The sequence below is a fragment of the Oryx dammah genome, unplaced genomic scaffold (genome assembly GCF_014754425.2).
Source record: "Oryx dammah isolate SB20612 unplaced genomic scaffold, SCBI_Odam_1.1 HiC_scaffold_3, whole genome shotgun sequence".
Taxonomy (NCBI): Eukaryota; Metazoa; Chordata; class Mammalia; order Artiodactyla; family Bovidae; genus Oryx; species Oryx dammah.
The window spans coordinates 83,840,289-83,854,774 of record NW_024070187.1 but is presented as its reverse complement, the minus strand read 5'-3'; the positions used below and the strand labels follow the sequence as shown (position 1 = coordinate 83,854,774).

General features: G+C 37.2%; 1 protein-coding gene across 1 annotated transcript in view; it reads left to right on the top strand.

Annotated features, from left to right (window-relative positions):
- Positions 1 to 12,479, top strand: part of LOC120862203 (UDP-glucuronosyltransferase 2C1-like) — a 39,891-nt gene extending 27,412 nt beyond the window's left edge. The window contains exons 4-6 of the mRNA XM_040238323.1: positions 2,625 to 2,712; positions 5,870 to 6,089; positions 11,960 to 12,479. Coding sequence (XP_040094257.1) covers positions 2,625 to 2,712; positions 5,870 to 6,089; positions 11,960 to 12,239 — 588 coding nt within the window. The 3' untranslated portion in view covers positions 12,240 to 12,479. The remainder of the gene's footprint in view (positions 1 to 2,624; positions 2,713 to 5,869; positions 6,090 to 11,959) is intronic.
- The last annotated feature ends 2,007 nt before the right edge of the window (positions 12,480 to 14,486 follow it).

Sequence of the window (14,486 nt, the reverse complement as noted above, 5' to 3'; positions counted from 1 at the left end):
TCCAATGAACACCCAGGACTGATCTTTAGAATGGACTGGTTGGATCTCCTTGCAGTCCGAGGGACTCTCAAGAGTCTTCTCCAACACCACAATTTATTGTGATCCACACAGTCAAAGGCTTTGGCATAGTCAATAAAGCAGAAATAGATGTTCTTTCAGGAACTCTCTTGGTGGTGTGGATCACCACAAACTCTGGAAAACTCTTAGATGGGAATACCAAACTACCTGACTGACCTCTTGAGAAATATGTATGCAGGTCAGGAAAGCAACATTTAGAATTGGACATGGAACAACAGACTGCTTCCAAAAAAGGAAAGGAATACATCAAGGCTGTATATTGTCACCCTGCTTATTTAACTTATATGCAGAGTACATCATGAGAAATGCTAGGCTGGAAGAAACACAAGCTGGATTCAAGATTGCTGGGAGAAATATCAATAATCTCAGATATGCAGATAACACCATCCTTATGGCAGAAAGTGAAGAAGAACTAAAGAGCCTCTTGATGAAAGTGAAAGAGGAGAATGAAAAAGTTGACCTCAAACTCAACATTCAGAAAGCTAAGATCATGGCATCTGGTCCCATCACTTCATGGCAAATAGATGTTTCCACTTCATGAAAACAGTGGAAACATTGGCAGACTTTATTTTCTTGGGCTCCAAAATCACTGCACATGGTGACTGCAGCCTTGAAATTAAAAGACGCTTGCCCCTTGAAAGAAAAGCTATGATCAACCTAGACAGCATATTAAAAAGCAAGAGACATTACTTTGCCAACAAAGATCCATCTAGTCAAAGCTGTGATTTTTCCAGTAGTCATGTATGGATGTGAGAGCTTGACTGTAAAGAAAGCTGAGCACTGAAGAATTGATGCTTTTGAACTGTGGTGTTGGAGAAGACTCTTGTGAGTCCCGTGGACTCCAAGGAGATCCAACCAGTCCATTCTGAAGGCGATCAGTCCTGAAAATTCATTGGAAGGACTGATGCTAAGACTGAAACTCCAATACTTTGGCCACCTGATGCGAAGAACTGACTCATTTGCAAAGACCCTGATGCTGTGAAAGATTGACGGCAGGAGGAGAAGGGAATGACAGTGGATGAGATGGTTGGATGGCATCACCAACTCGATGGACATGAGTTTGAGTAAACTCTGGGAGTTGGCGATGGACAGGGAAGCCTGAACTGCTGCAGTCCATGCGGTCACACAGAGTCGGACGAGACTGAGTGACTTAACTGAACTGAAGTGAATCGTAGCAACAATATTCATGAGAGCAAAATGAATGGATAAAGAACTTTTTTTTTTTTAATGGGAGTATTGTTGCTTTACAATGCTGTATTAGCTTCTACTGTACAGCAAAGTGAATCAGCTATATTAATACATATATCCCATCTTTAGTGGATTTCATTCACATTTGGGTCACCACAGAGCACTGATTAGAGTCCCTTATGCTTTACAATAGGTTCTCCTTAGTTATTTATTTTATACATGGTATCACTAGTGTATATATGTCAATCCCTATCTCTCAATTTATCCCACCTGATTTCCCCCTTGGTATCCATACATTTGTTCTCTACGCCTGTGTCTCTATTTCTGCTTTGCAATTATTATATATATATATAATAATATATATATATATATATGCTTCCCTGGTAATCAGACAGTAAAGAATCCACATGCAATGCAAGAGACCTAGGTTCAATCCCTGAGTTGGGATGATCCCTTGGAGGAGGGCATGGCAACCCACTCCAGTATTATTGCCTGGAGAATCCCCATGGACAGAGCAGCCTAGTGCACTACAGTCCATAGGGCCTCAAAGAGGTGTACATGACTGACTGACTAAGAACCTGTATATATATATGTATATATAATGAAACATTATTCAACCTTAAAAAAGAAAGGAAATTCTGATATATTGCAACATGCATGAACCCTGAAATAAAATAATGCTGTCAGTGGAAGACAAATATTGCATGGTTCCACTTGTACTTGTTACCAAAGTAATCAAATTTATAGAGACAGAAAGTAGAACAGAAGTTATCAGGGACTAGGGAGTGAGAGGAATAGGGAGTTATTTAATGATACAGAACTGACATGAAGGATGATGAAAATATTCAGTGTGCAGATAGAGTTGATGGTTACACACCATTGTGGATGCTTTTAATGCTACCAGACTCAATAGTTACAATACTTCAAAATGAAAAATATCATTACCAATATTTTACTATATGAGTTTCTGTTACTGGTATCTATATTTTAAAAAGGTCAAAAGAGGTAAATAATATCCCTTCCCTTTGCCTCTGAAAATTTTGTTTCAAAAATCCCCTTTACCAGAGTAGCCTAGTAATACCAGTATGTTGTTGTTTCAGAAACAGATTGTCATTTTTCTTCATCTACAAGTTAGATTTAATCCAAGGACAATAACCTATTGACTAGGATGGTTTCAAGCCTTAGAAAATATGGTTGTAGTGTCCATGGCTTAAAAACACTCATTACCTAATCACATAGGGCCTCAGCTTGCTTGTTTATTACCTGGAGGCATCAGACCTGATTAATCTTAGGTTAACTGCTTTTTTTGACAGGATGTGATTCTAAAAATCTTCTAATAAAGACATTTACCTTAATAGGTTCTGTGGAGATACACAGGAAAGAAACCAGAAACATTAGGAGCCAATACCCGACTATATAAATGGATTCCACAGAATGATCTTCTTGGTAAGACCAAAGAAAGAAAAATAAACAGAGCTGAATGAGGTATAATGTGAAAATGATTGCTCAATAACAGATAAATCCAACAAATTTGTATTTAAAATAACAACAACAACAACAAAAAAAAAGCTTTAATGTGTTCTTCACATTTCTTCTGGAGTTTGTAAAAGAAAAGATTATTCCTGACACTTTTTTAAAGACTAAGGCAAACTTTATTCAAAACCATCATGATAAGTATAGTTATTAGTGCAATGGACTTTTATAATATGACAGAGAGCCTGGATTAAACGCTGCATGCAGTACTCTTGCCTGGAAAATCCCAGGGACAGAGGAACCTGGTAGGCTGCAGTCCATGGGGTCGCAAAGAGTCGGACATGACTGAGCGACTTGACTTTCACTTTTCACTTTCATGCATTGGAGAAGGAAATGGCAACCCACTCCAGTGTTCTTGCCTGGAGAATCCCAGGGATAGGGGAGCCTGGTGGGCTGCCATCTATGGGGTCACACAGAGTCGGACACGACTGAAGTGATTTAGCAGCAGCAGCAGCAGCAGAAAGGAAAATAGGAGAATTTATCACAGAAGAGCATAGTGAGTGGAAGTTCACTGTATGGAAAATTAGAAAAAAGAAATGTCAGGTGCAAATGAACAGTCCAGCAAAACTAACCTAATTAGATTCTTACTGAAGGCATGCTAAGGTCATCACATATCACTTGGGGGATAGTGAAAGAAGAGGTGACAGCTATAAAAGATGATCAGACATCAAGACTGATCTGTTAAACTGATTTAGTAGAGTGCTTGCTAAAACTGGGCAATGCAGAGCTAAAGTAGAACCAAAATCAAACTCTAGTGGAGAAGAGTTCAGGGAAGTCTGACTAGACTTTGGTCAAGGATCTTTGTCAAACTGTAACACAAATATCAAATTTATAATTCTTTCGTTTATGATATAGTCTCTCCCTCCTGAGAATCAAAGTCAAATAAAGTATCTTTATATCAGGCTCCCATTAACTTTTGTATAGAATGTTGCAGAAACCTCCTGATTCTCTACATCCATTTTATCCCACTTCTCTTCTCTTTGCCTACTACAACCATATGGAAAAAAAAAATCTGGCAAACCATTTCACCATCCATAATACAAATGGCTCTCTATTACTATAGAGTTAAATGCTTAAACAGAGTACACATGTACTGGCTGTAGCCTTTTTGTATGATGCACTCAGTATGCCAGCAAATTTGGAAAATGCAGCAGTGGCCACAGGACTGGGAAAGGTCAGTTTTCATTCCAATCTGAAAGAAAAACAATGCCAAAGAATGCTCAAGTGAAAGTGAAAGTGAAATTGCTCAGTTGTGTATGACTCTTTGCCACCCCATGGACACCAGACTCCTCCGTCCATGGGATTTTCTAGGCAAGAGTACTGGAGTAAGTTGCCATTTCCTTCTCCAAGAAGGCTCAAACTATCACACAATAGCACTCATCTCACATGCTAATAAAATAATGCTCAAAATTCTCCAAGTCTTCTACAAGCCAGGCTTCAACAATACATGAACCATGAACTTCCAGATATTTAAACTGGTTAAAGAAAAGGCAGAGAAACCAAAGATCGAATTGCCAACATCTGTTGGATCATCAAAAAAGCAACAGTTCCAGAAAAACATCTTTTTTGCTTTATTGACTATGCCAAAACCTTTGACTGTGTGGATCACAATAAACTGTGAAAAATTCTGAAAAAGATGGGCATACCAGACCACCTGACCTGCCTCTTGAGAAATCTGTATACAGGTCAGGAAGCAACAGTTAAACCTGGACATGGAACAACAGACTGCTTCCAAATATGGAAAGGAGTACGTCAAGGCTGTATGTTCTCACCATGCTTATTTAACTTATATGCAGAATACATCATGAGAAATGTTGGAATGGATGAAGCACAAGCTGGAAACAAGATTGCCCGGAGAAATATCAATAATCTCAGATATGCAGATGATACCACCCTTATGGCTGAAAGTGAAGAAGAACTAAAGAGCCTTTTGATGAAAGTGAAAGAGGAGAATGAAAAAGTTGACCTAAAACTCAACATTCAGAAAACTAAGATCATGGCATCTGATGCCATCACTTCATGGCAAATAGATGGGGAAACAGTGGAAACAGTGTCAGACTTTATTTTGGGGGTCTCCAAAATCATTGCAGATGATGATTGTAGCCATGAAATTAAAAGATGCTTACTCCTTGAAAGAAAAGTTATGACTAACCTAGACAGCATATTGAGAAGCAGAGACATTACTTTGTCAACAAAGGTCCTTCTAGTCAAGGCTATGGTTTTTCCAGCAGTCATGTATAGATGTGTGAGCTTGACTATAAAGAAAGCGGAGCACTGAAGAATTGATGCTTTTGAATTGTGGTGTTGGAGAAGACTCTTGTGAGTCCCTTAGACTGCAAGGAGATCCAACCAGTCAATCCTAAAGGAAATAAGTCCTGAATATTAATTGGAAGGACTGATGCTGAAGCTGAAACTCCAATACTTTGGCCACCTGATGCGAAGAACTGACTCATTTGAAAAGACCTTGATGATGGGAAAGACTGAAAGCAGGAGAAGGATGACAGAGGATGATGTTTGGATGGCAATCACTGACTCAATGGACATGAGTTTGAGTAAACTCCGGGAGTTGGTGATGGACAGGGAAGCCTGGTGAGCTGCAGTCCATGGAGCAACTGAGCACAACTGAGCAACTGAACTGAACTGAACTGATGCTAACATTCTGGTATGGAAACCCTGCACATCTCACCACCCCTTTACCATCAACAAAAGTATTTACCCACTAACAAAAGTATTCGGTTTCTTCAGTCCCTCTGCTCTTTTTTGTTGATGTGTTCTCCTTCCAATAACTTGTCAAATGACAAGTACTCTTCATCATTTATTCTGCAGGAAAATTCTCAGTTGTCTGTAGAATAACTTACTTGCTGGAATCACTAATTATACTTAGCCTGGAGTAATTAATTGCTGCTTTCTTTGGAGCCTATAAGAATTTATATGAGGCCTCATGGCACAGAATTATATAGAAGATGTCACTTAATAGAATTAATGATTTATGAAGGTATCATGATTTTCTGTTTCTGACACTCTTACAACTTAGAATAATATATATATATATTTTAATTTTAATCTTTAGGTCATCCAAAAACCAGAGCTTTTATCACTCACTGTGGAACCAATGGGATCTATGAAGCTATTTACCACGGAGTCCCTATGGTTGGAATTCCTATGTTTGGTGATCAGCATGATAATGTTGTTCGTATGAAAACCAAAGGGGCAGCTGTCGAAGTAGACTTGCAAAGAATGACAAGTAAAGATCTGCTTCATGCTTTGAAAGCAGTTATTAACAACCCTTCGTGAGTAGAGAATATATTCTTTTCTAAGACGAAACATCTTGTTTCTTGAAGAATAATCAGTTTCATAAATTTTTAAATTGACAACTTTTACATAATCACCAGCACATATCTAATAGCAAATTAGATTATCTTATGTTTCCTAAATTTTGTGAAAGTACTTTGTCACCTACCACTAATGAGTGGTAGACTACAATCTTGAAGAAATGCTACATTTATTTAAAGAAAATAAGCTATTGTTGGAAAGATACAAATTTTTATTAATAACAATAATTTTATTACTTAAAAATTACAGATATTATCACTATAAAGAGTTTAGGCAATATGACAAAAACAAAGGTAAATAAAAATAAAAACTCACTCAACTCTCCTCATGTAGCTATAATCAATGACAGTTTAGAAACTTCTGCTATCTCCTTGTGCTAATTTATAAATAGAAAATAATATAAAGAATTTTATTTAAAATTAGGACTATATTTGTTAGTTAAAAATTTCTTATATTGGTAGATTTTAAATTAAAACCAGAGAAAGAGAATGAAGGAAAATTGAGAGATCCAAGGGAGGTAGAGAAGACCCAGCCTCCTCATTACCTGACAAAGAACAATTAGACACTATTCATGAACAAAATCATTTCTGGGAGTACCCTAAAGGCTGTGTAAGAAATTTTAGCAACACGGTAGAACAAAAAAACTGAGATAAATCACACAAGAACAGAATGATGACAGTTTTATTTTACCAGCATCATCCCCAAGCCAGCATTACTCATCACCAAGAGAGAACTTTCAGCTAGAAAGAATTCCCTGGAAGAAAATGAAGAATGAGTTGAGTGACCAATTTCTAAGGCCTTCTGGGGCACAGAAATAGAAAAACAAATTCCAAATTTGTGTGAAGCCACAAGAGATCACAAACAGCCAAAGCAATCACAAACAGCCAAAGCAATCCCAAGAAATAATGAAGTTGGAGGCATCCCACTTCTTATTTCAAACTGTACTACAAAGCTATAGTAATTTTTAAAAACTGTTGTTGGAATGAAAATAGGCATACAGACCAATGGAAAGAATTGGGAGCCCTGAAATGAACCCTCATATGTAAAGCTGAAAATATTTGAAAAAAAAGTGAAGAATACTCAATAGGAAAAGTGTTATCTATTCAATAAGTAGTACTGGGGAAACTAAACAATTATATGCAGGAGAATGAAATTTGGACCCCCACATTACATTATCTATAAAAATTGACTAGGAATAAACTAAAGACTTAAGGAAAATACCTGAAACCATAAAACTGCTATCTTAAAACAGGAGGAAAAGTTACTTGACAAGTGTCTTAGAAACAAATTTTGGGACATAACACCAAAAATACAAGGAACCAATGAAAAGCTCAATAGGTGGGGCTATATCAAGCTCAAAAACTTCTGCACAGTAAAATAAATTATCTATAAAATGAAAGGGAATCTACAAAATTGGAGAACATTTTGAAAAGTATACATCTGATAAGAGATTAATATACAAATGATATAAGGAACTCATTGCTGCTGCTGCTGCTAAGTCACGTCAGTCGTGTCTGACTCTGTGCGACCCCATAGACAGCAGCCCACCAGGTTCCCCCGTCCCTGGGATTCTCCAGGCAAGAACACTGGAGTGGGTTGCCATTTCCTTCTCCAATGCATGAAAGTGAATCTTCCTGACCCTATGGACTGCAGCCTACCAGGCTCCTCCACCCATGGGATTTTCCAGGCAAGAGTTCTGGAGTGGGTTGCCATTGCCTTCTCCAAAGGAAATCATTACTCAATAGCAAAAAAAAAAAAAAAAAAAATAATGAGCAGAGGTACTGAATAGAGATTTTCCCAAAGAAGACATGCAAATGGCCAACAGGTACATGAAAAGGGGCTTCATGTCACTAAGCATCAGGAAATACAAATCAAAATCCCACCTCATACCTGTTACAATTGCTGTTGATGCTGTTCATTCACTAAGTTGTGTCCAACTCTATGACCCTATGGACTGCAGCATGCCAGGCTCCTCTGTCCTCCACTATCTCCCAAAGTTTGCTCAAATTCATGTCCATTGAGTTGATGATGCTATCTAACCATCTCCTCCTCTGCCTCCCCATTCTCCTTTTGCCTTCAATCAGTGCCAGTATCAGGGTTTCTTCTAATGAGTCGGCTCTTTGCATCAGGTGACCACAGTATTGGAGCTTCAGCTTCAGCATCAGCCCTTCCACTGAATATTCGGAGTTGATTTCCTTAAGATTGACTGATTGGATCTCCTTGTGGTCCAAGAGACTCTCAAGAGTCTTCTCTAGCACCACAATTAAAAGCATCAAATCTTTGGTGCTCAGCCTTCTTTATGGTCCAGTGGTAAAGAATCCATGTGTCAATGCAGGTGCCACAGGAGATGCAGTTTCAATCCCTGAGTTGAGAAGATTCCTTGGAGTAGAAAATGGCAACCCACTCCACTATTCTTGCTTGGAAAATTCCTTGGACAAAGAAGCCTGGAGGGCTACAGTCCATGGAGTCTCAAAGAGCCAGACTTGACTGAGCACACATGCACAAAATAACATTCATGCATGATTACTGGAAAAATCATAGCTTTGACAATGTGGACCTTTGTTGGCAAAGTGATATCTCTGCTTTGTAATACACTGTCTAGGTTTATCATAGTCTTCCTTCCGAGGAACAAGCTTCTTTTAATTTCATGGCTGCAGTCACTGTCTGCAGTGATTTTGGAGCCCAAGAAAATTAAAGCTACCACTGCTTCCAATTGTTCCCCTTCTATTTGACATGAAGTGATGGAACTGGATGCCATGATCTTAGTTTTTTGAATATTGAGTTTCAAACCAGCTTGAAACTGTTAGAATGGCCATCATCAAAATACAAGGTCTAAGAGGTATTAGTGAGGATGTTGGAAAAGAGAAACTCCAGTGCACTCTAGGTGAGAATGTAATTTAATACAGCCCTTATGGAAATTAGTATGGGAACTCCTCAAAAGATTAGCAATAGAACAACTAGACGATCCACTGGAGAAGGGATAGGCTACCCACTCCAGTATTCTTGGGCTTCCCCTGTGGCACAGCTAGTAAAGAATCTGCCAGCAGTGTGGCAGAGCTGGGTTGAGAAGGTCCCCTAGAGAAGGAAAAGACTACCCACTCCATTATTCTGGCCTAGAGAATTCCATGGACTGTATAGACCATGGGGTAGCAAAGAGTTGGACACGACTGAATGACTTTCAGCGACTTTCACTCACTGAGACTGAGTAATCTCACTTCTGGATATATATCTAAGGAAATGAAAACAGAATGTGGAAGAGATATCTTCACCTCAGTGCTAATTGCAGCATGATTCACAATAACGAAGATATGACTAAAACCTAGTGTTTGTCAGTGGATGAATAAAGAAGATGTGGTATACATATGTAAAGGAACATTATTCAGCAAATAGGACAAAGGAAATACTGTCATTTGTGAAACCATGGCATTGTGCCAAGTGAAGTAAGTCAGACAGTGAATGACAAATATTTTTCAGTGTCAATTATACATGTAATCTAGAAATTCAAACAGAGAGGAGAGTGGTGTTTTCAGGGCCTAGGACTTGGGAGACTGGTGAGACAAGCTTTGAATAAAAAGGCACAGGTCTGAGTAATAAAATAAATAAGTTCTGGGGGAACTTTTTACAACATGGTGATTAGCTGTGATCATAAACAAATAAATTTTCAATAATGAAAGATTACATTTTATTTATATTTTATGTTTTCATATAAATAAAACAAATATATTCTTTGGAAAAGGAAACTATATTAAAATTAAAAGAAGTGTCAGGCTTGGATAAATATTTCTTTAATATCAGATACATTTGTACTAAAAATTTTACATAAATCTATAAATAAGTATTGACATGAAAGATTAAAATAGTTTTTTAAATATTTCATTTTTTTCAGTATTGAATGACTTTTCGCTATGAAGTCAATCAACGTCCTATCAGTATCTCTCTTTTTGGTTTAACTTATTTTTAACTGGAGAATAATTGCTTTACAATGTCATATTGGTTAGTGCCGTACAACAATGTGACTTACCCTTAAGTATACACAATTCCCTCCTCTTGCGTCTCCCTCTGACCCCCATCCCATCCCATCTCTGTGTCTCTGTGTGTTGCTCTCTCATGTCTGAGTCTTTGTGACCCCATGGACTGCAGCCCATCAGGCTCCTCTGTCCATGGAACTCTCCAGGCAGGATTACTGGAGTGGGTTGCCATTTCCTCCTCCAGAGATCTTCTGACCCAGGGATCAGACCTCAGCCCCCTGCATCTCCTGCATGGTCAGGCAATTTTTTCTTTTTTTAACACTGAGCCACGTAGGAAGCCCCAGAGCACCAGGCTGAGTTCCCTGTGTTATACAGCAACTTCTAACTGGCTTTATCTAATTTACACATGGTGTGGATATACGTCAGTGCTACTGTTTCAGTTCATCCCACTTCCTCCTACCCTGGCTGTATTCACAAGTGTGTTCTCTATGTCTGCATTTCTGTTCCGATTGTACGACTGGGGTTATCAGTACCATTTTTTCTATGTTCTAATATTAATACATGATATTTGTTTTTCTCTTTCTGACTTACATCACTCTGTATAACAGGCCCCAGGTTCCATCAGTGTGCTTTAAACATCACATCTTAGATTTGTTTGCTATATTATCAGTGTAATGTTATCAAAGTTGGTAACGTGCACATCTTGTCCATGACCGTAATTTCCAATATCATTTAGCATTAGTTTCAGATTTATGTTGATTTAATGGTGCAATTTGTGTTTTTTCATAGTTTTTCAATTCATTTTATTAACTTTTTATCTGATAAATATTTCATTACGATGTCTGTCTTGGAACTTCTGTTGATACTGTTTGTTTTCCTGAGATGTATTCAGAGGTACTTATTCATTATATTTTTGTGTATTTAGAAAGACCTCCCTGGTTTTTTAAAACCAAAGGGGAAAAGGGTTTTGTTTAAGTTTTTCTGGTTTATAGTTCTCTTCCTCAGAACTTTTTACATGCTGTTCCACCATTTTCTACAAGGTAATGTTCCGTATTTTCTATCAATGATGATTGCACTTCAGCATGGGTGAATAATCCCCCTCTTTCACACACCCAAGGAAATCTTGCTTCTAAGTCAGCCATTCAGAGCCTTAAACCAAAACCCTGGTCTGTTCCCTGACAAAAGTTAGAAGGATTAGTGTTCTATCAATTGCCATCCTTCCATCTCACCACTGCATGGGCAGCCCTCGGTAGCCTGAAGCAAAAATTGCAGCATCTATTCAGTCTCAAGCCCTACTTCTTGCCCAGAGGGTCACATGAAGCTTTTTATTTGCATCTGGAATGTCAGGACCATGAAGATCACAGACCAAAACCATTTCCTGTTACAGCTGAAGTCTTATTAACACTGATACTCCAGATCGAACCTGGGGAAGAGTGAAGGGGTAAGAGAAGGATTCCTTTTTCATAGATCTGCCCTCAGTGCTGCTTCCTGACACTATCATGTTCCCAATGTCACACTCAGCAAGTGAGATCAAAATTCTATATTCTCAAGCTACATATTAATCCATTCTTATTTCTGTACTTTCAGAATGCTATTTCCAACCGGCAATTATTTTCTCTCCTATCTCCAATAATTACTGAGACTATAAAGCATCCAACACATTCCAACTGATAGGCCATCAAGAAGAAATATCTCAAGAAAAAACAAATTGTCATGTGCTTTCTGTAGTCTTAGTGATCTCATTTATCACACATCTTATCATATAATTATGCAATATACTTTAAATAATATACAACAGTTTTAAGTATATGGTGTCCTTAATAAACTTTTCAAGTTGTTATTTATATATTCAATTTTAGCTATAAAGAGAATGCTATGAAGTTATCAAGAATTCACCATGATCAGCCTGTGAAACCCCTGGACCGAGCAGTCTTCTGGGTCGAGTTTGTCATGCGCCACAAAGGAGCCAAGCACCTTCGACCAGCCTTTCGTGACCTCACCTGGTACCAGCACCACTCTTTGGATGTGATTTGTTTCCTGCTAGCTTGTGTGGCAACTGTTACATTCCTGGTCACTAAATGTTGCCTGTTTTTTTGCTGGAAGTTTGGTAAAACTGCAAAGAAGAAAAAGAGAGAGTAGCATTTCTTTTTTTTTTTTTTTTTTTTTTTTTAGCAGTTGGCCTGGAATCCTTGGAAGTAACCAGCCATTGATTAGTATAGACTCCTCTCCTACTCCACTGGATTCTTGTCCATTCCTCAGTTTATCAAGCCAAAGATCAAAGATTTTTCCCAAAATATGCCACATGATTCAGAAATAAGTTTTAAAATAATCTATTGAAATGGAGAATACAAGCAATTAAACAAATGGAAGTTACTACCATTAAAGTCTCAGTGTTTCATTTATCAATTTCAGCTCAACCAGTTGAGCTGCTGTTTGAGGTCTTAGGAATGTAATGATTAATTCTGTTTTCAGTACTGAATATGTTGAATATTTCCTGAAAATCTAACATGATTTGGGGTTCAGTATGTACGCATTATTACTCATTCTCTAAAGAAACTGGACAAGGAGTAGCGTAGAGTACACTTTAGCCAGAACTTCCATTCCAGTCAGGAAGATCAGGAGACCCAGAGTTTCTACTCTGCTATACAACACATTTTGCTGCCTGCTGCCTGCTAAGTCACTTCAGTTGTGTCTGACTCTTTGTGACACCCTGGACTGTAGCCTGCCTGACTCCACTGTCCATGGGATTCTCCAGACAAGACTACTGGAGTGGGTTGCCATTCCCTTCTCCAGGGGATCTTCTCAACCCAAAGATCAAACCTGCATCTCTTATGTCTCCTGTATACACAGGCAAGTTCTTTACCACCATTTGTAAACACTATTTTCTGTCTTTCATTTCAAGATTCCCCTTCATTTGGGTATTAATAGTGATAATACTTCATTTGTATTATATTAATAACCCTTCCTGGCTTCAGAGAAATAGCTGATTATCATATATTAGCAAGGTTGATGGTGCAATGGAGCAAACTAAAGATTAGAATTTAATACCTATCCTTTTAAATTAACTTAAAACTCTATTTAATTCTTTTCTACATTAATTTTACTTACAAAGTACATATGTGAATAAGAAGAAGCAAACTACTAAAAAGCCACATTGCAAATTCTTTTGGAGGACTATGTATTTCTCAAAAATGCTATTTGCTACTATTTGCTATGTGAATAATTTCTCCAATAAATGGAAACCCAGGACTTTGCACATTTCTTCCTTTTCCTTTGTCTCATCACTTTTCCTGGTCCTTTCATGAACTGTACTGTGACCACTAAACTAAGCACAAGTACCTAGACATCTTACTGACTAGTGTCAGCCAGAAATCTGCAGTAACGCGAGGATACAAGTTGATTTTTAATAAAAATAAAGATGCCTTTTCCTTTCTTTTCTAAAAAATCTATCTTCCAGTATGTTTCCCTTGAGGTCTGTCCTCCAGTATGTTTTGACCTTGAGATCAAACTGTTATTCAGTCTTACTGTGATAGCATTACACAGTAGTAATCAAGTTCATTAAATGATCTACCACAGCTTTTGATATTTATAACCCAAGCTTGTGTCTGTATCTTAGAATAATTATAAATCACTTGGGCAGTTATCTGCTTTTATAACAACAGTGCAATAAATAAGAACAAGGTAAAGATAAACGTATTTTTAGATGTGGAATTAACTATAAAGATATATTCTCAATTTTATAGGTATTGAATACTTATAATGATTTAAGGTATATAGTTTATTTTTTTTTCAATTTATTTTTTATTTTACTTTACAATTCTGTATTGGTTTTGCCATACATTGACATGAAGGTATATAGTTTAAAAAGTGTAAACATAATGCTGTCTTGCTTATGATAAAATTAATATAACCAAACCTATAATTTACCGCAGTGCTATATTCTGGCAATAACATGTTCTTTCCTAAAATATTCTTTAAAATCATAATTTAACCTTTTGTTACTTTCTACCAACAAGATATACCTTCACTTTTTTGTTATTACCAAATGAGATAGCATAAAGGAGTTTAAGTAAACTCACAATATGGATACCTTCAACAATGTCTGAGTTTATACAAAAGAACTACCATAGCAAATAAATGAATAAACTCTATCATGTAGAGACCAACACTTTTCACCTACTTAAATATCTATACATTATTAACTTAAATATATTAACAACATGGTAGTAATTTTAGGTATGCACAAGCTAAACCTTTGTAACATGTCATATATTTCCAGTTTAAGTTTGATAAAATATTTTTCAGGAGTTTGATGATCTCTGACTTTTCTTGTTAATTAAAATAGCATGCTTTAATATAACTTTATTTTTAAAAATATTTACACTT